General features: G+C 40.4%; 1 protein-coding gene across 3 annotated transcripts in view; it reads left to right on the plus strand.

The window, feature by feature from the left end:
* Positions 1 to 25,206, plus strand: part of C5H1orf21 (chromosome 5 C1orf21 homolog) — a 210,244-nt gene that overhangs the window by 96,234 nt on the left and 88,804 nt on the right. For all 3 annotated transcript variants that reach the window (XM_070267862.1, XM_001490773.6, XM_070267861.1), the window contains exon 3: positions 14,562 to 14,656. In XM_070267862.1, coding sequence (XP_070123963.1) covers positions 14,562 to 14,656 — 95 coding nt within the window. The remainder of the gene's footprint in view (positions 1 to 14,561; positions 14,657 to 25,206) is intronic.

Genomic DNA, 25,206 nt, shown 5'->3' on the forward strand with positions numbered 1-25,206 from the left:
CTCCATTACTCCCTTACTGGACATTTAGGGGGTTTCCATATCTTGGCTACGGTGAATAATGCTGCAATAAACATGGGAGTGGAGATGATCTCTTCAAGATCCTGTTTTCATTTCCTTCAGATATATATCCAGAAGTAGGATTGCTGGATCATATGGTAGTTCTATTTTTAATTTTTGAGTAACCTCTGTACTGTTTTCCATAGTGGCTGCACCAATTTACGTTCCCACCAACAGTGCATGAGGGTTCCGTTTTTCTCCACTTCCTTGCCAATACTTCTCTCTTGTCTTTTTGATAACAGCCATTCTGACAGGTGTGAGAGGGTACGGCAGTTCTTTTTTGCTACTGTACATCCCTCTTAAGGAAGCAAAATGGAATGTTAGCTTTGAGAACTTTCCAGATCATAATCTACATTTAAATAGCTTACATATAGATAATGAGTGAGGGTCCCTGAGGACCTCATCTCCCTCAGCTCCATGTCCTCAGGCTCTCACTACAGAGCCTGCCTGGCAATTGCTATGCCGCACAATTTAGTTGATTTGAATTTGATTGAACCACTCAGATGCCCTTATGAATGAATCCTCATCCCCTCTCCCCAAAAGATAAATAATCAAAACCACTACCATTGTTTACAAACAAATTGAGCAGAATGCATTACTGAAATAGACTTGTTCAAACCGACCAGGTTGTGGAAGATTTCCTGCACTGCTCACCATTAAGCTATCATTGAACATGCTGTTCCCCCCGCTCACCCAGGAGCATTATTCCTAAAGAGCCCTTCTTTGTCGCTGTCAGAATACACTTTAGTCTCTGAGGGGAAAATAACTTGACGATTCATAGCAACTGGAAATGATCTTTTGTTTTGTGTGAATGAAGCTCTTGTGAGAAGAGGTATAGACTTGTCAAAAGGAGAGAAAGAGAGCGAGTGCCCTTCATCTCCCCTCCCATTCACTTGTGAATGAGTGCTCTCCCCGACATTCCAGGACCTTTCTTCATGAATATGAATATGAGCGTTTCTTTCATGAGATCCGCAGTGAAAGTCACGTCATGAATGTTTTTCATAGGCAGAGAAGCTATACTGTCTTGTCACAAATTGTATTTTAGCTGTGTTTTTCGATTTTAAAAATTTAGTGGCAATGCTTATAAACTTGGGAATTACTTTAACTAAAAATGACTCCATCCAATTTCTTCCCATTCTTATTAATCGTTTTGCTGCCACTGAATTATTTCTAATCGTTGTAGAACCCAGAAGCCAGCCTCAGTTCAGAAGCAAGAAACACCAAAGATCATTGAAAAGCAATTTAAATTTTTACTGAATAATCTCAAAGAATCCCGGAGAGGCGTCCCATTCATAAACCACTTCACAACAGGCTGAAATCCGCTCCCATGCATCTCCAGCTCTTGGCCACTCTGGTGTCTTTTTGTCTGCCTTTCTTTTGACTACCTCAAAATCTCCCCCTTTCTCTCTCTAATCTACAGAACTTTCCTCCTGGCTGTATCTATTCTCCTCTCCTTAGCTTTGCTCTTTCCGGTGTAAATCCAGATGGCTGCAGTTTCCACTAACCTCCTCACCCCATCGCCAGGCTCCGTCACAAAAGAGCACAAGCCCATCTGGCCTGACGGTGAGGTGCCATGGCCACTGGTGCTGCCGGGATGCGCAAATGCTAATACTTTTCTCTGTCCTGGTTGTTATCTGAGAATCTTTTCCTTAACAGAAATCCACTTAAGTCAGAAGTGAATTAAAGGAATTAAATCAGATGAACATTAAGATGTGTTTATTCCTTAACACACACACACACACACACACACACACACACACACACCCCATTGGCCAAATTCTTCAACATTTGGGATGACTGTATGGCAGCCACACTAAATGGGGAAGAGTTTCTGGAATGGTTACATAATTTCCTAATCCTGACCAGCCATCCTGCAAATTCATGACCATTGATCTTGGAAGATAGCGAAGAACTGACTACAAGTGAATCAACCCGTCCTAGAAAAACAACTCGTGTTTCAGATCTTCTTGATGATGGTAGAATTTTATCAACTCTGTGTACAAAGGAGAGTATGTGAGCCACTCCATCAGTATCTTTTCGTATTTGCTGTTATTGCCTTATAGTTTACCCTGTAAAGAATATTATTATTTGTGTTTATTTTAGATCTTATTTTATGATAATAGATTTTTAGTGCTTGACTTGAAAAGGTTTATCTTTTTTGTTGTTGTTGTTGTTGAGGAAGATCCGCCCTGAGCTAACATCTGTGGCTGTCTTCCTCCACTATATGTGGCTTGCTGCCACAGCGTGACTGACAAACGGTGTAGATCTGTGCCCTGGCTCCGAACTCGTGAACCCAGGCCACCGAAGCGGAGCTCACCGAACTTAACCACTACGCCATGGAGCCAGTCCCCCGAAAAGGTTTATCTTAAGGGTAACTTCCATTCAGGGAGAGGATACATGTTGTGATGACGTGTTGTAATAGTTTTGTAATGGAAGTCAGCATACACAGAGAATGTTCCTTTTTATCAGAAATTCACTTTACTATACATTTGTGGGCAAGTCGAATAACAGCAGGGGGTCTGAGTCAGACTGCCTGTGTTCAAGGCCTGGCCCCAATCCACCACTCACTAGATGGTACAGCTAAATGAGTGAATGCTCTGTGCCTCAGTTTCCTTGTCTGTATGATGGAGAAATTAATGGTTCTTCTTCATAGAGCCATTGTGAGTATTAAATCGGTTGTTATGTGCCGTATTTTCAGAACTGGATCTAGAACATTAAAAGGCCTCTATAAATGACAGCTCTCCTTTCTCCTTCTCTTGTTTCTCCCCCTCCTCTTCCTCCTCCTTGTCTTCATCCCCCTCTTCCTCTTTCTTCTCTTCCTTCTCCTCCTTCTTTCCCTCTGCCTCCACCTTCTCTTCTTCCTCCTCCTCCTTTCCCTAATCCTCCACCGGCTTGTCCTCCTCCTCTTCCTTCCTCCAGTGCAGGAAGAGATCCTTGATTTATTGCTTGGTCTTAACATTAAGATCATATATCAAAGTTGTAGTAGTATAGCAGAGGCCTTAAAATGAAGTTATCTTTCAAAATAACAAGTTTTGTGAAGACATTGCAGTAATATACTGTATATTGGAGAAAACCTTCAGTTTTCTTTTGGACACAGTGGTGGTCAAATGGCCATTTTAACGAACAGTTTCCCAGTGCTTACTTTGGATGGCATATTAATTCCTAACTAAGGGACCCAGGGATGGTGTCTTCCACTGATAAAGGCTCCAGAGACCAGACAAGGGAGGGTCTAGTCCTTTCCCTGACGTGACCCATGAGGGCTAGATGTCTTTATAACTTTTCTTCATATCTCAGTGACTTACAAATGTGTCCAAATCCTTTCCAAATCCATTCATACTTTTTGCCTGTATCATGTCCCACAGTAATTATTTCCTGTGCTCTGTGGTTTTACAAAAAATAACAACTTGGTAGTTAAGAGCCTGGCCCTGGACTCAGACCAACCTGGGTTTGAACCAGCACTACTGCTTGACCAGCCAATCGAGGACTAATCTCTGCTGCTGTAGAGAGGGGGTCATGATACCGGCCTCATAGGGTTGACAGGAAGATTAAATCAAAGCAGAGAGAGGACAGATGACTGGGCTGGCTTTTACCTTGAGTGATTGTCAAGGGTAACAGGAACCCCACTAAGAATAGCAGAGAGGACACAGCTGGCCTCCCACTCCTCCAGAGTCCCAGCGGTTCTGCGGTGGGTGGAGAACCAGCACCACAGAAGAGTCAGAGCAGCGCTGTGAAGAACCTTGATAAATTGCTGTCAGAACACCCATGCATGCCCTCCCTCTCGGGGGCGGCTCTGAATCCTCCTCAGCTGCTCATTCAGTTTAGGTTGGGGATTATTACTATACGATATAGATATTAACCCCCCTCCCTGTATGAAAGCCTTGGTCTACATATGCATTCCTAAAGGAGTCCTGGCTGGCTTTGGATCTGGTTGTATGTCTTTTGTAGGAACTTGTCAGAAGATGAATGTTCCAGGGACCTTAATGACTGAATAATAGTTCCCTGGTCACTGAATAATGAACCTCAAGTGAATGATGGAAATGTGTTGTCTGGCCTCTGAAATGATTAAATGATTCAAGAATGGGGCCTGCAGGTCCAGTCTTAATTATTAAAGGTGCAATAGTGAGAGAAACTTTATCACCCTCTTGTCCTTGCAGCTGTGGGCAGCTCTTGTCTTGTCCTCTCGAAAACATGGACAAGACCCTGAGAATGCTAAGAGACCATACTACCTCGTGCACACACTCAGTTCACTCAGAGAGAGGTCTGTATATACTCTGCTTCTGTGGCACACAGCTGGGACGTCACAAAGGTAGATCCAAAAGAGAAAAAAGCCTTTGAAACTAGTCTATTTTGATTCACTGCTGTCTGGTCAAAGGGGAACGGTCTGGGATCAGGTTCAGTGGCATTCTCTTTGACCCCTAGGCTAGATTACGCACCCCCATCTCAACCACTCCCTATTCTGAGGGCCACATACCTCCCCATCCCCCGGTGAAGGCATACCTGTGGGGGGCTGCAGGAAACAGGTTCTGGCAGATGTTGCATCTTAAGCTCTATCCCCACCAGTGTCCTCAGTCAGTACCAACTGACTCCGGGATGAAGACTCCACTCTCTCAAGACTCTCTGTGTCTCCTCTCTCTGGCTCTTTCCCAGTCTTCTTTGTGTTCTTCCTCACCTTCCTCAACCAATGGTCCATCTCACAATGTACGTTCTGTCTTTGCTGTGCCTTCCATTAGAGGCAGAAAGCCTTGGGTTAAGGTGGTTGGGATCTCTCCAGAGGACACATGCTTAGCCTATAATGGTGGCTTCAATGCTGGGCACTGGTAGAGGAGTCCATATCCCTTCAGAATGGAGCCTGACTCTTCCTGGACTGGCCCCAACAGCCTCTTCTCTTTACATCTCTCTATGCCCCCTAGAATTCCGTGTGCTGGCCATATTGAACTACTTGCAGTTGCCCCTGTTTGCCATGCTCCCTCTGGCCTTTAAACTCACTGTCCCCTTGCCTGAGCCTGTCCTTCCCACACACTGTTCCTCAGATCTCCACTGAGATATGTCACCACCTCCAAGACTCTCCCCAACCTTGCGTAGGGGGTTCCTCCTTTCTATCCCTGTCACAGCCACGCCACACACATGCTTCTCATAGTGTAGACACCCTATACTCTACTTCCTTATTTTCTTCTATCCTCCCCCACTGGCCGTGAGCTCCTTTAGAAGGAGTCTGCATTGCTTTCCTAGACATAGCCCAAGGACTGAGTACTGCCTTCTCTGGCAGGTGGTAGGTGCTCAATAAATATTGCTGAAGGAAAGAAACACAGAAAGGACAGCAGAGGCTAGCCCAGCACTTGACCCAAGGACAGAAAGCAGGTACTTCCTTCCATTCCTCAGGTCTGAACTAAAATAAAGAGGTGTTTTTGCTCAAACTTTTTTGTGCCAGAAATGTGTCTGTAAATTGGAGTAGTTTACAGAGAACTCATGGGAGCCAATAAAAAAAATGCTATGAGTCCAATTGGAAAAAAAGAGAAAAGGATTTGAAGAGATACTTCCCAAGAAGGAAGTACAAGTGAATGACCAACATATGGAAAAAGTATTCAGTATCACTAGTAAATTTTGAAATGTCAAACTAAAATAAAAATTAGAGAGGCTGGCCTAATTTTGTAGTGGTTAAGTTCGCATGCTCCACTTTGGCAGCCCAGGGTTCGTGGGTTCGGATCCCGGTTGCAGACCTCCAAACCGCTCATCAGGCCATCCTGTGGCACTGTCCTGCGTTCAAAATAGAGGAAGATGGGCACAGATGTTAGGTCAGGCACAATCTTCCTCAAGAAAAAAAAAAACAGGAAGAGCTCAGGGCCAATCTTCCTCACCAAAAAAAAAAAAATAATAATAATTAGATATCATTTTCACCCTCCATTGCATATTTTTCCAAAGGGTAATATCCTTTATTAGTGAGGGTGTGCTGAGATGAGCGGTACACCACTGAAGCAAGACTACATGGAGCCAGCACCACCACAAGGCCTTTTATCACTGGTTTTCAAATATAAACAAGCATTAGGTTTCCACTGGTGAATAAGGATATAATAGGCATATGAGAATTGCTGTCTTAGGGACATTAACATTTTTGGATTATGAGATCATAAAGGGAGATATGTACAAATATATGCAATCTTCATACTTCCCCTAGAAACACAGTGGCCACTCACCTCCATGTCTAATCTCCACAAATATAAAGTCTAAAAACATAATTTTCCTGCTTGCAATTTTCGAACAACTTATATTTGTAGACCATCAGAACTTAATGTATCAAACAATCTTATTTTGAAATTACCTTTTCTTTATTAGGTTGACTTCGCACAAACTCTGAAAAGAACTAAGAATATTTTATATTAAGTCCACCAAAGCCTTGTTTTAGAAATGTTCAAAACATTTAGAATGGACCGTTTATAATTACCCTGGAAATTGCTTAATAGTAACTCTTACGTGAGAAAGGACGAAATCACTTTCTACAAGTGAAGATGCAGTAGTTATCATGAAGGGACTGCCTGACTCAGAGAAGTGATCGTGGCAGATGAAGTCCTTCAGCTGAGTCTCTGCGTTGTGCGTAAGGCTGTTCCAGATTTAGAGTTCAGCCCTGGTGAACTGTGGCAGGGTGGAATGTGGTCATTTTGTGTGTGCTGAGGAATGTGCTCCGGGCAGCAAAGGGGTTCTCAGAGCAGGAGCCTTCCCTTCAAGACAGCTGCCTTTCCTTGGGCACTGTTTCCCAGCCCCCTCCATCCCCTCCCCTCCCCTACCCTGCATCGCTTGTCCCAAGCCCAGCACATAGTAGGTTCTCAGACTGTGCTGAATAAACTCTTTCCAGATGAGGAGAGTTTAGAAGTGAACCAGGGTTAGATATGCTGAAGTCATCAAAGCCTTCACAATTCTCTGCTCTTTAATGCCCCTGCAACCAAATTCTCTTCAGTCCAACAGATATGAGGCACTGACCTCTTGCTGCAGAAATAAGAAACACAAAACTGTATTTTGGAAATGAGGATGACAGGAGAGATGAGACAAGTTCCTAGCACAATGGTGCAATCGTTAAGAATGTGGGCCGTGAAGTCAAACAGCTCCTCCATTTAAAAGCTATGTAAAGGAGGGAAGGCAGGCAGGGAGAAATATGAGCTGAAAATGTTCCAGATTTGATCAACAGCAGCAACCCACAGCCCCCAAAAGGATACAGGCCGGTGAGACTGGCCTGCCAATGGTGATTTTCCTGCCCTGCAAAGTAACTGTGGCCCCCTCGGCCCATTCCCAGCCACAGCACACAGCCAGCCTCAGTTTTTTCCCTTTATGTTACATTCCTTAGAAGTGCACCAATTAGAAATTCCTAATTTAACATGAATCATCTTTTGTTTGGGCCCTCCAAAAAAGGCTGAGAAGATTTAAGTTTGAAAAATGACCTTCGAGACAGGCTTTAGTGGAATGCTGCCATAGAGGCGGGGGGAGTGGAGGCTAGGAAAGCTGCAGAATGCATTGGAAGCTTGGGGGAGATATAAGATGGATTTAGAAGAGGAGATTGACATCAAAGACAAACTTTACCTGTTTAAAAGATTAGCCCAGTTCAAGCCTTACACCAAGGAAAAGAGAAGGAAGTCCTTCTCTCCTTCTCTGCCTCCCTGGACACATGACCACCTCCTCCCGAGACCTAGGACCAAGGTTGTTGGTGCTCTTAATGAATGGTTCAGCTACATTCGATTAAATGGGTTTCCATGGTGTCACCTGGAAATAAAACTGTCCCTTCTTATGTAGTTTCTGTGTGAAAATGCACTTTGAAGTGCAAGCCTTTCAGATATTGGGGTTTGTTGACTTTTCGGTTTTTTACATTCAAGTGCATTCATTTGCACCGATAGCTGAATTGCCAAGCAGATGTCTGACTTTTGCAAATTCTCAATTCCAAATGGTTGTGTCATTAGTGGGACATAAAAGCATTGGCCCTCTGTGCCATCCCAGCACTTCTTATCAATGAAGGCTCTTGAATCTGTGGGTGCTGAGGGTTGGGGGAGAGCAAGAGACAGTTAATTGAGGGCAGGAGCTGTGGTTTGAAGAGACATCCTAGTGATCAGCTCTTCCCCCCAGGTATTGGAGATGTTCTTCTTGAAGGAAAAGCAGCTGGACTTAGAAAGTCGAAGTGATTTTCTGTGCTTCAGTGGCTTTTGCTGAATTTTGAACCAAGCTACAGATAGTATTTTCTGTTTGTATTATGTATTATCTATGGTATTCCCCATGATATAAATATTATTGTAATTAGTTTTATCTTTACTTAGAAACTTGCAGTTTGTGCAAAGCCTTCACAAGAGTAAAGCAGAGACAAGTTCATGTGGTTACGGGAACTCTTGTCATAAAAACTCGGTGTTGCCACTTGTTTCAAGTCTTTATCTAACATGTGGACTGACTTGCTGTAGCTCAGCCATCTTTGAATGAAACAATGGCCCAACAATGTTCCATATCAGGGTCCAAAATTATAAGAATTTCTTGGAAGATTCAGTTTTATCTTAAAGCTTGGAGCAGTTTGCAATTAGTGTAAATCATTTCACATGTGAAGGAAATAACTCCAAGGGAGTTTTTGGCAAGTTTTAGAAGTGAAAGTGAAATCTTTAGAAATTTGGAGGCAGAAAAGGTACTTGTAGCCCAGAGAGACTAAAAAAGATTTCGTAAAGATACTGAGACTTGGGCTAGAATGGTCTTTGAATCAACTAAGAGAATGGAAAGAAATTCCAGATAGGGGAATATTATAAATTTTGGCTCAAAAGGCTGAATATAGTTCAGCCAAGAATTTTATATCGAGGACGTCCACAGACCAAAGGTGGACTTGAAAGAGCTGTGTCACACCCATTGCCCTTGTATGCAAAAACGCAAAGAACAGTATTGGTTTTTTTTTTTTGCTTTCTGTTAGAGATCTTTTTCTTCCTTGGAGAATCTAGCAGGAAAAGGAAAAAGGACCTCTGAGACAAACAGGACTGAAGCACTGGTTAGAGGAGATATTTATTCATGTGTGAACTAAGGTCAACTCTCTGGATTTTTTCTCTTTTTTAAAAAGGTTTTTATTAAACACCTTCTGTGAGCCAGATACTTTGAGTAAAAAAACAGGTGCACCATCCACATAATGGACTGCATCTGGATGAGCCCCTGAGAAAGACCAGGGCTTAGCACATAGCAGATGTTGAATGAGTGTTTGTTGAATGAATAAACTGATGGAGGCATAAACAGCGGATGAATCAGAGTCCTCCGAAGTATGAGGCCACATTTTCCCAGTGCAATTGACACACCTACGCATCTTTGGTTTGTAGTGCTGGAGAGTCCTGCTTCCTTGTCCTTCAAGAAAAAGGTGTTCCTTCCACAGTTGCTCTCTTTAGAACAGCCTCTATTCTTCATGCTTGAAAACAATCATTCTGCCTGTTCTAAATTGGACTCTCACCTGTTCACTCTTGTGCCCTCAAGGAGAGCTGAGACTGGGAGCGGTGCCAATGGCGATAATTGAATGAGGAAATAAAGGGAGATAGAGGAGCATTATTTTGTTGTATCCATGGTTTCACTTAAATAAAAATCACTTTTCTTTCTCTAATCATAAAAGTTATTTATATTTTAACTAAAGTGATATATGCACAAAGTTGAAAAACATACTAAAGGCTTATTATAGACGATAAACCACCTTCTCACTTCCTCTCTCCTCATTTGTTAACATAGTTAAGTCACAATTCTTGGTTAAATTAATTATTGATGTTTACATTAAGCTTTTTGTTTTTATACGTTGATGGCTTTTGTGCATTAGGAGTAGCGTGCCCTGCAGAACCAGCAGTTTTCTAAAGCAGCAGCTAACGTTGATTATTTACCAGGGACTAGGCACTGTTTCAGGTGTTTTCATATATACATGCGACTGTGTGTGCGAGATGAGGTACTATAAATATTCCCATTTTACAGATGAAGAAACTGAGGCACAGAAAGGATTAGTAACTTGCCCAAGGCCATATGGCTAGGCATTCTACCTCTAGAGGCTAAGCTCTTAGCCATCATGAATATTCATCTCTTGAAAGAATCCCACCAAGTAAGGAAATAAAGATTCTAGGCAGGAATTTGAAGTTGTACCAGGATTTTGGGATTCTAATTTAGTTTGGGAGACAAGATGTTCAATGGGAGAAATGAGTTTGTGCTATAAGGTAGAGTAGTTTGTTTCTTTTAATTGGTTTGTTAGTTTTTATAAATCCTTCTTGCACCTCCTTTCCCAAGCCCTCATATTTTGCTGAGCATATAGTAATAATTAGTCTACCAGAGTATCCCTGCAAATTCTGGATGAAGAGGCAATCTAGAGCATTCAATTAAGATTCCTAGATGTTGTACTGTTTTGATATGAAGACATTAACGTAGAGTTTTTGAAATTGGAACAGTCCTGGAAAATAGGGGATTTATTATCATATATATGTCATTGATCAAAAGAAGACTGGATGAGAAAGTGTCAGAGTAGATGCAAATTTCACTGTTTTAGAAAATAATTGCAAGATCCTTCTTACCTCAGAGAATAGCATTCACACGGCTCTTTCGCCTTTCTTCCTCCTTCCCCATTTAATATGTACATTTATGGAAATTGTTAACTTTTTAAAATTCTGGCATTATAAACTCACTCCAGCACTCATCATCCTCTAATTGACTCCTTTTAAAGTCAGTTCCATTGATTATAAATGTAACCCTGGAACAGATCTTCTCTCTGCAAAGCTTGGGGGAACTGGGACAGGGCCAATGACTTGTTGATAGTGGATGTATTGACCAGATCCAGATAGTGGGGATGGTTCCATACTGCCTAGAGCAAGTCCATCCAATTGATCCCCTTCTAGCTCTAAAAATTTTAATATTATATACATATGTATGATATTTGCTGTCAGTGCCTCCAGTCGATTCCGACTCCCAGCAACCCTGTGGACAGCAGAGTAGAACCCTGCCCGGTCTTTTTGCACCATCCTCTCACCTTCCTGTGCTACAGCAGACAATGCTCTACTGCTAGTCATAGGTTTTCATGGCCAAGTTTTCAGAAGTGGGTGGCCAGGTCTTTCCTCCTAGTCTGTCTTAGTCTGGAAGCTCCACTGAAACCTGTCCACCATGAGTGACCCCGCTGGTATTTGAAATACTGGTGGCATAGCTTTCAGCATCACAGCAACGTGCAACCGCCACAGGATGACAACTGACAGACAGCTGCTGTGGTTGCGTGGCCGGGAAACGAAGCCGGCTGCAGCGGTGAGAGCGCTGAATCTTAACCACTAGACCACCAGGGCTGGCTATATATATACACTTTATGTCAAAAGTGAGGTACAGAGATTTGATGAGAAGCTGTGTCTTCAGCATGAGGGAGCTGCCACAAATACAGTCCAGCCCTTCTCTGATGCAATCGGAGGAATAAAATGCTAAAAATATCACCAAGGCCTTGCTCTTACCCCAGATCTATTTTGACTAGCACAGCCTGCAACTGTTTACGTGGAGAGAATGGAAGCAGGTTCGGAACAGGGCTTCAGCCTACTGTTCCTGACATGCATTTTAATAAGCCACCTGACAAGATCAACAGGAAGAAAAGAAAAATTGTGAACAGGTGTGAGGGAGCCGGAAGAAGGTGGTCTCATTTCTCCCTCCTCTTAATCAAGTTGGCACATCGTTCTGCTGCCAGGCCTCTGGCTTATAACAGTGGCTGTGCTAATTGCCTCCAGCGTGGGATCTGATTAAGGGAGCCTAAAGTTCCACGTTGGTTCCCCCGTTCCTTAAACAAAAGGAAAACTGGATTTCTGTAGTGCTTGTTTCACTGTCATAACCTGAAATGCTCCATTCGTCCACACACAGGCCCGTTGGCGAGTGCCATCCTTGATGGCTGCATCACCATGGAAATGGGTGACACGTTTGTTGATGAGTTGCCTGTTTCCAGATGGACATCTTCATTTCCAGCACCAGACTTTGAGAAATTTGACAGGCCATTTTTTAGTATTTACTTCGTACAAATTGTGGCTTATCGAAGGGTCTTGCTGGCTTTTTTGTTTTATACCATGTTGGATTTTTTTTGTTGTGTGAGTAAGAATGGCAGGGCTGGCTTTGTAGCTGTGGCTGTTTGTTTTTTCTTTCTTTGTATCCAGTCATGGTGTATTCCTCCAACAGCTTGGCTAGCCAACCATGGTTGTTAATGACACACTAAAACCTATCCTCTTTCTAAATTGATGATGATTCTGTCTTGGTGTTTTTAAAAAGTCTGCTTTGGGATAATGCTGTTTTGAGAGTCCTGTAGCCAGCAGCTTTTCCGTTTTATTGAAGAAAAATATTAGAAAAATATTAATAGTGTGTCTACTACTTTCAATTCAGTTGCATTCCCTGGAGGGATGAAAAGAGAATAAAGACTGAATATTGCTGCCCGGAGAGCAACTGCAGTGGGCTGTGGCTGGCGGCTGGGAGAGGACAGAGGGCAAGGCAGGGACAGCTCCTCTCTGGAAGAGACCTCTTGCTGTGCAGCCGGCAAAGGGCCTTCTTTTGGAAGGTTCTTTTAGAAGGTTCTGCATAGATCCTAAAATGTTGTGCTTTCCCCGTTCTATCATGTGAGGGTTTGGCTCCTATAGACAAAAGTCATGGGATCCCCTGGAATTGTGTTTAAAATGTGTATATGTATGTATATGTATATGTATATGTGCGTGTGTGTATAATTTATGTTTAAATAGAGACTCACCGTAAGTAATTAAGATCACAGTTCAGTTCAGTTAAATGTTACTAATTATCCTGGTGAACCATGGTTTATAAATATTAGTGTTCCTAACTGGTTAGGGAGGCCCATCTTTAACTATTATTTTTTCCTATATTTTTATCTCTGTGTAATTGTATTGGAGGCATAATTGTCAGTGTCTTTTTTTTTTATTATCAACAAGTGCTTTTCCAACTTCTGAGTAAATAATGCTTAATTCAATGTGCCAATTTTGTTAGTTTACTTTCACTTTTATCTCTTCCGAATACCACATTGGAGTATGAAGTTCTTGTGTGTTGTAATTGTGGATCTGAATCCATTGATTAACTTGTTAATACATTTAGGACTTGGTATTCCTAAGCGGTCATTACTGTGCCCTCACAGCAGTCTTTCTAATTTCTTTAAAAAGAAGCAGAATCGGTAACTACCTTGAATTATCAGGTGGAGACAACAATTGCCTTAGCCATGAACATGGAGTCTTTACTCAGATGTACGCAACTGTATTACTTTTCTAAGGATAATAATTTTGAAAAAGATTTGAACAGCATAATTCCTTGGAGAAATGTTACTGTAACAAACATTTTTGGAGGTAATGTGTTAAAGGATAGCATGAAGAAGCTTGGAACTATATAGAAAATGTTATTATAAATAGTAAGGCAAGAAATTATATAGGAATATAGTCATTGTACCAAATTAATCATAGGCAATAAGCAAATATATTGCATCTTCCTGAACTGAAATACCAACTTTCTTAGAGATTGACATCTGTCTTTCAGGTAGCCTATTATACACATTATTCCTTGCCATATGGTAGGCAATCATCAGTTTATTGGTTGATGAAATTTTCTAATTCCACGGTTTATGTAATTTTTCTGACAAATTGGATCAAAGGTGACTCAAAGTCATACCTGTTTTTGACCTTAGTTTGCTCAAGTCATCTCCTGTTGACAAGAATCTGATGAAAATGTCATTATCATCATCATCAAACCTCTACTCTGGAGAAGTGCTTTAGCTGCAAGTTTTCCTGAGTTTGTCCTCTGATGTATACTGATATTAGGATTTATCGTACTCTCTGGCTGTTGGGAAGTCTAAGTCCCATCCGTGGTCCACTATACTCTCCAGCCTTGAGTGATGTACCTACCTATTAGATCCATTGGATATTAGGGCTCTTCATGCTTGTGACTTTGCAGAGAGATGAAATTAAAATGTGTGTGCGTGTGTGTGTCTAGCATATGCAATAATGCAGCCTGCTCCACATATAATATAGGGGTCACAAATAGGAAAATTTCAATTCCCAATTGTTTATATCTATTTTTTGGTCAATTAAACTCCTTAGTTGTAACTAGTCCTTTATTTTTCCAAAAGAGAGAAATTATGGTGTGAATGTACTCCTGAAAATTGCTGACGGGCCTTTTGAACTAATATCTCCCTTAGAAAAATCTCCCTTAGACCATATGTGATGTACCCTGGTGTGTGTAGATTCCATAGTCTTTAGAGATGGGATAACCTCTGTTTCCTCTGCCACCATTTGTTCTCTGTGAAAGAACCAGGCAGTGCCACATTCATTAGCTGCCTTCGTGGTGCCGAGCTCTTCCCTGTAGACAGAGGAGAGCGCCTCATAAAGAGATCCAAAATGCCTGGTTAAGCTTCTTCCAGGTTGTTTCAAGTAAAAGCCGCAGGGAAGAGGCTCTGACAAATTACGCTACTGGGCTTTTCTCACTGACATTTTTGTACCATTGTGAAAAAGTTATAAAATGTCTTTTCTTTTTTTGGTACTCAGATGAGTATAGGATCAAACCGGTGGAAGAGGTCAAATACATGAAAAATGGGGCAGAAGAGGAGCAGAAAATAGCAGCCAGGAACCAAGAAAATTTGGTAAGAATCGATTTTCTCCTGTAACAATGAGTTTTGGTGACACCATTGTAATAAAATCTGCACTGTATGTTTAAACTGCAACTTACACACCAGCACAAGATTTCTTGAAAATGCCGTTGCTATTTATAGCTTGCCTGGAAGCTGCACCATTGCTCCTGTATCCTGTTTGTTTCTGAACAAGCCCTTCTTTAATCTTGATAAAGAATGCTCCAGGGGAAATATAGCAGAATTATTAATGTTTTTAAATGGTTAAATTTAAAGGAAAAAACAGGAAGTAGGATTGAGATTTATGGGAGGAAGACCATTATTTTTTTCTTTTTCTCCAACCTCCTTTAACTCTGATTCAGGTCAGGATGAATGGTTAAATTTCATCATTCTGGACATGTAGTGTTTTTGATGAAGTTGCCTTTCAAAGGAAAATAATGTGCTTTTAAGGTAGATCTCTATCAAAATAGTCGGAATGTTATTGCAGTATTTGATACAGAATATCAAAATAGAAAGAATACCTCCCATTCACAGTGTTGAAGGTCTTGTGGGTTTTGAGTTAATGTGAAAATTGTTATGATCTGAAACAGAAGATTAGGGACATCTTTCTTTAATATGAATCAATGTACGTGTTCCCCCTTAATTTTCCATCTCTTTAAAAATGTTTAGTTAATTATTGCATTAGCTGATTTCTTAAAAGAGGCTATAAATTATGAAGTGTATGTGTGTATTCAGTGGTGTTGGAGCGAAATTGTTTTTATATTTTATTTGGGGAGTAATTATTTGCTATTTTTTTCATGCTTGACTGAATGTCTTTTTAAAAAGCTTACAGTGTCATGAAATATTTTCACTTGACTTAAAGTCCTTTTTCCATTTTGTGCCTTGTTTTTGTTTTTATGATTTCTGCTACAGCAGAGGGAGTTGGCAGAATATTAACCAGTGCTCGTGTGTATTTGAGGCTGTCATTTTCCATGATACGCTAATGAACATAAAAGCTGATTCTTTTTCCTCTCTTCTCCGAACATATGATCTACAACTCAAAATACGGAAATATCAACAACTGAATATTTTAGATCATTTTAAAGGAGTAAAAATACTCTATCATAAAATTTTGCTTCGTCAAAGGGATTTGGATTTTAAGGTATCACTTAAGTCACAGAGATTCATCATATATATGGTATCTTCTAACATTAGCACTTAAATCCAGAAAAAGGTGGTTATGACTAAATGATGCAACTTAATATCATCAGACTTTTTACATGAATTTGTTTTATTTTGAATAGATAAATAGAAGACCTGAGTAGTTGAAGCGTCTGTAGTCATTTTTCTGCTTTATTTTACTGAAAATCAGAGTTTGTCCTTGCTTAATATAATTTAGGCTTGAGTTATAAATCTCATCTTTAATAGGTCCATTAGAGGCTAGAGAGACACTGGTGACCAGTCTGGCAGTGGCCGTTTCTAGGATCTAACGACTAGTGTCTGTCTCCACTTCACATGCTTGTATCTCTGAAATCGTAAAGGAAGTAACAACTTTTGTCTTACAGCCTGTGAGTTTTTCCTCAATGAGCTCTCAGCACACTTAGGACCAGTACCACTTTTTTCATTCTTTCTGGGTTTCGCCATCTTTCAGCTCCTTGAAGCTAGTGAGTTCTTTTTCAGCACTGTCATCAGAATCAGCGCTAGTGCTTTTCTCTGCACACTGAACAGAGATTCAGAAAGAGAGAATTTCTGGTCTTTGCTTACTTCTGGATTTTCTGTGACAATGCCATGCCCCTTTATTCTGCCAGCTAATCAAAGTCCAGGCTTCCAACAGGAATTTTCAAGTGTGTAAAGATGGCATGCAGAATGAGGAGTAAATGGTTATCTTTGATTCTGAGATTTCTAGACTGCTTTCCAAAATTACATGAGTTTCAGTTATCGGGTAGTATGTTATCTTTGTCACCTAATCCATCCTTTGGGATGTGTAGTCAAGAATTGACCATACATGTTGTTTGAGAAAACTAAGAGCCTCCTAAATGAGAGGCTTACATTGGAGGGTGGATGAAATAGACTGGACAGTTCTTTATTTTTACATCTGTTAAAACAATCTAAGAGTCAGGAGGTTCTTATGTTTCAATGAATGACTTTAAGACGTAGGTCAAAGTATTTTTTTAAGTTGCTTTTTTTTTCTTTCCACTCAAACTGTTGAAATTAAGGGGCATTAGCAAACATGACCAAGGCAGTATAATGTGATGGCGAAGACCCTGGGCTCTGGAAGCAGAAACTGCCTGAGTTCAAATCCCGGCTCCGCCACTTCCTCACTGTGGGATCAAGTTACTTCACATCTCTAAACTTCCCGCCCATCAGATGGAGAAAAAGATGGGTGCCTCATGGTGCTGTTGTGAGGGTTACACGAGTTGATCGTTCTAAGACTTTGAGTGCAGTGCCTGGTACATGATACGCACCTAATAAGACTTAGGCATTATCATATAAAACAGAAGGAAAGAATAAAGGATATTAGAGTCAGTGTTTCTTTCCTTTTTCCTTTATGTTAAATGTGAGAGATTTCTAAATAATACTTTAGGTTAATGCCAATGTTACATGTATTTTGAAAAATCTTGCTCTGGAACTATGACATTATTTAAACAAGTATATTTTGAGCATCTATTATATACAAAGCCTTTACTTGTATTGAGAGACACAGCGTACTAAAAGTCACTGTCCTTAAGGAGCTCACAGTAAAATTTGGAGAAGAGTTCAATTCAACAAATATTTATTAATGCCTCTGTGTGCAAGGCTCTGTACTGGACTCTGCAGAGAAACACAAAGTAAGAAAACCACTGGCCCTCACTTCAAGGTGCTGCTTTTGCAGTGGACCAGGTAAGTACCAAATGACTGTACATAAAACAGGGTAACATTGATTCCAAGAAAGCAACACAGAGTGGTGCAGATATCAAAGGAGGAAGAGGTTGACTGTATTGGGGTGTCAGGACCTACATCATGCAAGAACTGGTGTTCACAATGGGCCTAGAAGGATAGAATGAGGAAGAGTGCCCGAGGCAGAAATAACAGAGATGGAAAATGCATTTGTATTTAACAAAAAGCGCGTAGTCCTGTTTTATTGGGGAGTGGAAGGGAAAAAGAGAAGGTATCAGTAGGATAGCAGTGGGAAATTAGAATCGAAACTTTGATGGACTAATGTATAGAGGCTTGATGTCCAACTGACAGGTCTGAAATTAATTCAGTGATTAAAGGGAGCCTTTGAAGGTTTTAAGTGAGGGTTTGGCAGAATGGGATTATGATTTGGGAAGGTTTATATGGCAGCAGCAGGTGTAATATGGACTGGTGTGAGGAGCCCAACTAGGATATTGTTCATAGTAGTCTCTGCAAGAGGTGATGAGCCTGAACCAAGGTGGTGGCAGGGAGAATAGAAAAGGTTTGGGCAAGGTTGTAATAGAAGCAACAGGATTTGACAAGCTCATTCGCTATTAAAAGAAGACAGGAATCAAGAGACAATGGTAATGCTAAGACTGTGACCACCTGAAGAGATGACTGGTTGGTGGTGGTAAGAATAAATGACCTCAATGAAATGGTGAAACCAGTAGGAAGATTGTGTTTGATGAAAATAAAAGGTGTTCGTTCGTTCATTCACTCGTTCATTATTCATCCTTGCCCACCCCTACCTAGATCGCAGTGTAGTCCACAAGAGAGAAAGTTAAGCCATCAATCACATAACAGTGTTATAAGCGTAGTAACAGAACACCTGTAACTACCAGGCTCTGTGCTTTGGAGGACACAGAGGCACATCAGACACAAATCTCACTCTAGGGAGCTCACTTTCTGGTAGCAGACAGAAGGTATGTGACCCAAATGGCCACAATTCAAGACACGCTGTGAATGGAGAGGTTGGTTTTGAGCAAGCAAAGCTTTAGGAACTTTCAGAACATCCACGCAGAGAAGTCTTGCTAAGGGTGGAAATGAGCTTGTGGAGCTCAGGAGCATTGCCTGGGACATATTTGGTGTTCAGTGTATTTTTGTTTGCTTGAATGGATGAATGAATGAATGAGTAAAGTAGTTGGACCTAGAGGTATGTGTTTGGATTGAATTGATAGCTGAGTAAATGAAGCAGCTGAAGGAAAGAGAAGAGATGATAGCTAAAGAAAGCACCTTGGGACTCTGGGGTCTACTTCATAGCCTTCCCTACATAGTCTTTGCCCACATCCGGCTTCAGTCTTGCCACTGCTCTCTTTGCCCACCAGGTCCCTCCCCGTTGGTGGTCTTTTAGTTTCCCTAAGGCCCTGGCTCACACATTCAGGGCCCTCAACACTTGCTGTTCCCAGCTTGGCACATGCCTTCTTCCCTCCACACCTCAGCTCTCATTTTTGCCTGGTTTCCTCTTATTCATTCTGGAAACCATAGGCTAAATGTCACTCTCTGAGGGAAGCCTCTCCAGACCTCGCCAACTAAATTAGTTCTCCTTTATTGGCTCTGATTACCTTTGTGTTCTCCTTTATAACACCTGGCATAACTGTTTTGGGATAGCTACTGGTGAATAATTTGCTTAATGTACATTTCTCTTTTAGATCATAAAGGTTAAACTTCATCTTTTTGGTTTGTAGTTAAATGTCTAGCACCTAAAAGTGTGTGGTGCCTAGTGGTCACTCAGTAAGTATTTGGATCTCCAGTCTCTTGGGCCCTTTGATGGCAGTTTCTGTGGGTGGAGGAGATCCTGCTGGTTTTCTGAAGCTGATGATGAATCATTTATATGTTAATCATTTATGTACTCTCAATACAAAGATGTGCATTTATCCCAATTTTCATCATGGCTTAACATCTGTGTATTCCTCCTTACTTCTCAGACTTTAATTCTTTCTTAAGAAAGGTAGTGTGAAGTAGTAGCATTGGCTTTGGAGATTATATGTAGATTTATATCAAAATGGATCCTGGCTTCAGCCTTTCTAGCTTTGTAATTTTGGTTGACTGTCTAAAACTTCTGAATTTCAAGTTCCTCATCTGGAACTTGGGAATAACAAAATCATTGAAGTATTAGAAGAAAACCTAGGAGAATATGTTTAGAATCTTAGCAAATGGAGGCTTTCCTTTTGTCTGTTGCAGTAACATTGGTTTATAACATTAAATAAGTTTCAAGTGTACATCATTATATTTCGATTTCCATGTAGGTTACATCATGTTCACCACCCAAAGACTAATTACAGTCCATCACCACACACATGTGCCTCATCACCCCTTTCGCAAAGGAGGCTTTCTTAAACAAGACATAGAAAGCAAAAGCTATGAAGAAAGAAAAGTAGTTTATTTCGTTAGATCAAAATTAAGTACTTCTGTAATATAGAATAATTAGAAAAAAGTAGTTAATAGAAAGGCAACAGCCTGGGAGGAAATATTTATGATGTATAAAAAGGCAAAAGATTAATATCTGGGATTTATAAGGAACATTCGTGAATAATTAAGAAAAAGATAATCCATTAGAAGAATAAGTAAATGAAATGAACAGATGGTCCACAGTAGAGGATATTGGGCAATAAGCATATGAAAAGATGTTCCACGTCACTAGTACAGTGGATGCTGTCTCACCCAACCCGCTGCATCAGAAGGCTCACACGAATCTCGTGCAGAAAGATGCTGACTGCAGCCCAACACACACACACTCACCACAATGGTTGGTGGGCTCCTCTCTAGAACACCTCCGTGCTTTTGCTCCTTCATTTAATTGTGTGTTTTCCAAGAGCCGGTGTGATGGTTCCCAAACCTGTTTATACTGGTTGAATGTCATTATAATTACGTAATTCAGTTAAGTAATATGTAAACCAATGAAACACAAGTGTGGAAAGAGCTGTTTCAGTGAAAATTAAATTAAATGCTTTGGAAAGTCTTGATGAAGGCACATTACGAAAAGCTTGCTGTTAAATTAAATTAGATTAAATTCTGCTCTCAGATTATTTCACAAGGCCTTTACATTCTCATTTTAGTTAAGAAACCAAACCAGGGAATCTTAGATGTGCATTAAGGATGTGGTCAATGCAAGAAGTGTATGTGGAGCCCCAGTTAGTGGTTCCTTACTTAAGGAGAAGCCTGTTCCTACGTCAAAATGTGGGAGAGGAAATGCACATCTATGTATTTTAAAATAAAATAATGTGCTTAATGTACATATACATTTTTATGTCGCCCTGCTTTAACTCACTTTATCATTTAATTAGCAGTCCAGATGGTGTTGCCTAATGTGACTTTTATTGTAATCAGTGAAATGCAAATTAAAACATGATCCCATTTTCCCATTAGATTGGCAAAAACTTGAAGTTTGATAATACTAGATTTTAGCATGGTTGCAGGAAAATATGTATTTCCATACTAGTGGTAAACATCTTGGAGGACAATTTAGCAGTATCTATTAAAATTTAAACATGCACACCCATGACCCAGCACTCCCATAGCTGCCCGTGTACATGAGGAAGCTTGCCTAAGACTTTCATTACCACTGCTTATTTGAGTGAAAAATTGAAAATAACTTTCATGCTTGTCAATAGGAGAGTGGTACAACTATAGTATACTAGACAGCAATTAAAAAGGATGAATTTGAGTTTTGTGACCTGTCATGGAGAAATCATGCAAATTGTAGAAAGAATATGTATAGTATCTTAGCATTTAAGATTTTTTAATAAAACAGCAACACTCTGTGTTTTCTATGTGGAAAATATATGTATAGGGATTCATAGAAAAACCTGAATGGATGTGTCCCAAACTACTAACAGTGGATTCCTGAGTTAAAGGGGGGCTTAAGTATGCCAAGTCTGTTTACTCCTCTCCAAATGGGGATAATAATTGAACCTACTTTAACAGAAAGTTGTGAAAATTATATAGGATATGCCTATAAACTCTTCGCACAGTTCCTGGCAAAGAAAATGCCATTGTCGGCTATTGTCAGCAATGAAGTTGGATTGGGTGGAAAGATGAGAAAAAATTGGATGAGATGGTAAAAGGGGATTTTTATCCTTAAGCTTATGTTTTCAGTTTTTTAAAGGAAATATGAGTATGTTATTTGTGTGATTTAAAATTGATTTTTTTAAAAGGGGGGTAATAATAACAAAACTCAAAACTGGACTACTTGGGAATCTGTAAGTACGATTATGTCATTTTCTCATTATCTTAAATATCCTCAGGTTTTCGTCATTCTCTGCTATCTGATGAACAGAAGGCAGTTAAAAGGAAGCTCAAAGATCATCCAGCTTCACTTAATGTAGGTTAACAGTTTTGCGTATAATTTAAAGGTAAATTACTCCAGACTTGGCAGTATTCGGTCCCCTTTCCTCTCCAAAGTAAGTATCCTAACAAATAAAAGACACGTCAGCTTTAGATTTGAAGTGCTCCCTCCTACTATATGCTGAAGGATATTTCATTTTCCTTGATGAACATTTGTCATTCTTAAGCTGTCTTCCCTTGGGAGTTAATAAGTCATTTGATCGTGTTTTGTTTTTGTTTTTGCTTTTTGGTATGTATTTCCTAGATTTGCATGTATTACAATGGTTTTCAATATGCTATTTCCAGGTGTCTTTGTGTAAATGAGAAGATTCTTATCTATCAGATGGCACATATCATGGTTGGCTGAGATTTTGATTTGTCTAGTCCATAAAGTTGAAGACTGATTTGAAACAAGCTTTCTAAGTCACCAATTCCTGAGTACAATCAAATGGCAAAATAAAAAAGAGCGCTCTAATGTGCTTTAGTAAACAGGGAGAGTGGAATCAAACTTTCGGTGTGACTACATCCGCCTCCTGCCTGTTGAGTTTGTGAGAGCCTCCATACCTGTCTCCAGCGTATTACATTTCCAATAAATATCAGGACATCCAGGTGCAGAAATGGAGACTTAGAGCTTAGGAGATGGCTTTGATAAGAGGCAATGCTCCAGAAACCTACAAGAGCTCTCTTTGTAGCAGTGGCATCCAGCTAGTAAAAAATGGGAAGTGGCGCTGACCCACAGAATACACTGTGGTTGAAGCAGTCCACTGTAGGGGGGTTGTGTTCTCCAAAGCATTGGATTGACAGCTGAAACAAACCAGAGAATAGTCTGCAAGTCCATTCAGTAACTGTAGGTCGATAGGAAAGCTAAGTGCTCAAGACCAAGTTACCATACCACTCTAATTACTACAGTATTCCTATAAGGAATAAAAGGCATGTGAATGAACGCTGTGAACTTTGAATCAATAATGGTTATTATCCTGAGATATATACATTCCCATAAAGGTATTCTCGTAATTAGGAACCCTCTAAGAGTCAATTTAAACTCTTCTTTTGAACAAATACAACCACATTTACTTATCCTCTGACTTTATAGAGCAGCTAATATAATAGCAAACTGACTTTTCCGTTTAAAGGTTGTTCCTGGTGATCTTAGGAACGGCTTTATCTTTGAGTGCCCATCCTCAAATGGAGGGAGGTCTGGACTTAAGGGAGATAATTCCTGGTTTGTGGAAATTCTAGAGGACTGAAGAGTTCCCAAAACCAAAATAAAGATAGAGAATGGTCCTGAGTTTCTGATTTAGGCAAGAGAGACCTCTTCCTAGAGCAGCTTCATAAACATCACTTTAGCACAAGACTCATCCCCCAAGGTACTGTGTTTCTAACTCAGTGGTCTCATTCCCATTTCCTGTTCTCTCATAATACGATGTTGACATCAGCCTCAGGGTCTTCCAGATAATTAGAGGAATAGCATCAGGATCCCAAACACGATCTACCTGAACCTTTTAGTTTCTTAAGGGACTATAACAGCTCATGTGAAGAGAGGGTTTTGGTGATATCATTCTCTTTAATTGTTTGTTGTGATGTACAAGGAATAGAAGAGAAGAATGCTACTTCATCTGTCTTGGAAGACGTCCTTTGTCCAGCTAACATTTTTGTGTTGCTTGAGCCAGGCACATCCAAAGTCTTACAGATTCTTGTGGGCCCTTTGGTAATTTGTTTTAGAGTAGAACAAGGGTAGAGTTTCATTCTCTAAGGATGAGAGATTTGTTGAATCAGCCTTCTAAGTTTCAAATGTTGAACAGAAGCAAAGTTTCTGATTCAGGAACAGAATGTTATGAGAATAAAACAATGCCCACGAAAGTGCTTTGTAAACATAAAGCCCAACACAAATTATAGTGATTATTGTTGTTACTAGTTAAAAGGACACCTGGATTCGTTTCTGAAGTTAGTTGCTGTTTTATGGTGGAAACAACGTTAAGGCACAGCATTCTTCTGGTTCTAAGTAAGAGTTAATACCTGTTCCCCTTGAAGAAAGACATATTGTCATAGCACACTTCATTCTCCCACAAAGAAAGGGCAGTATTAAAGTGTATACTCAACAGATACAGAAATCAATGAATCGAAGGTGGTTTTTGGAGCAGTTACTATGAACATCTAAAAAGTAAGTGTAGCACAACACGACTGAAACCCTATCTCAAATGGCCTTTTCTCCTTTCTATATTAATACAGCGAACTGACCATATGTGTATAAACACAGTGTTAGGGTCCTGGTACAACGTATCTCTTAAATAAATCCCTATTTCACCAGACTCAGTTCTCACTGTCGTCTAGACCTTGTCTGGGCACTGAAGGAATATGAGGATTGACATGACACAGTTGTAATTCTCAGGAAACTCAAGGGGAGACAGATTTATACACTGTAAGTCTGTCATAGAGGGCCTCTTGAGGTCTTTCTGGAGAGCAAAAATGGAATGGTGGACCCTGACTGGGAGATCTGAGGAGATGCACAGACAGCTGGTACTGCAGCAGGGCCTTGAACGAAAGCAAATTTTCACTGGCAGATGAGGTTGGGAAAGAGATTTCAAGCAGAAGGAATAGTGTGAGCCAAACATGGAGACGTGACTTAAATAATGAGTGTCTTGGGAGGCTGATGGAGCACATTGTGAAGTGTTTATTTGGTTAGTTGCTGTGTTTTGGCTCCCTCTTTTTTTTTTTTTTAGTTAGCACCTTAATTTCTGGTTTACAGATAGCCACATTCTTTAGCCATTTTGCAGTATTTATAACTACAGAATAAATAGAACAGACCTCTGCTCATCTAATTTAAAGATCGAAGGTGTTGATAATAACTTCCCTTTTCCCAGCATTGTTGCAAAATGTGATTGCTTTTAAATATGCTTTCCTTGGATGCAAGGTGCCATCTAAAGTTGTTGAACATAGTTACTCTTGACCTTTTCCTTCTCGGTAAAGGGTAGCTCCTAATTTGTCCTCTGAAACTTTCCCTGTTTGACTCTGGGAAGTACAGCAAACACAAACAATACTAGATTTAGATTTTTGGCCTCTTCTCCAAGAGCAGTACCCTGATATTTAGAAAGGACCCCTCTTCAAAGCTTGATTCTGTTTGATCCACATAGTCATTTTAGATATTAAATTTATTTATCTTGCTAAAACATGGGCAATTTTACCCAAGTGGCCAACTTAAAACAGCAGAATGGGGGGATATGAGTGACAACTGAGAGGGCCACCCAAGCCTCAACCACCGTTAGTGGAGTGTCCAGAACAAGAATGCAGTGGTGTGCCTTTTCTGCAGGTTGTTCATATTTCCCTCTTAT

Source organism: Equus caballus, chromosome 5, assembly GCF_041296265.1.
Source record: "Equus caballus isolate H_3958 breed thoroughbred chromosome 5, TB-T2T, whole genome shotgun sequence".
NCBI classification, from domain to species: domain Eukaryota; kingdom Metazoa; phylum Chordata; class Mammalia; order Perissodactyla; family Equidae; genus Equus; species Equus caballus.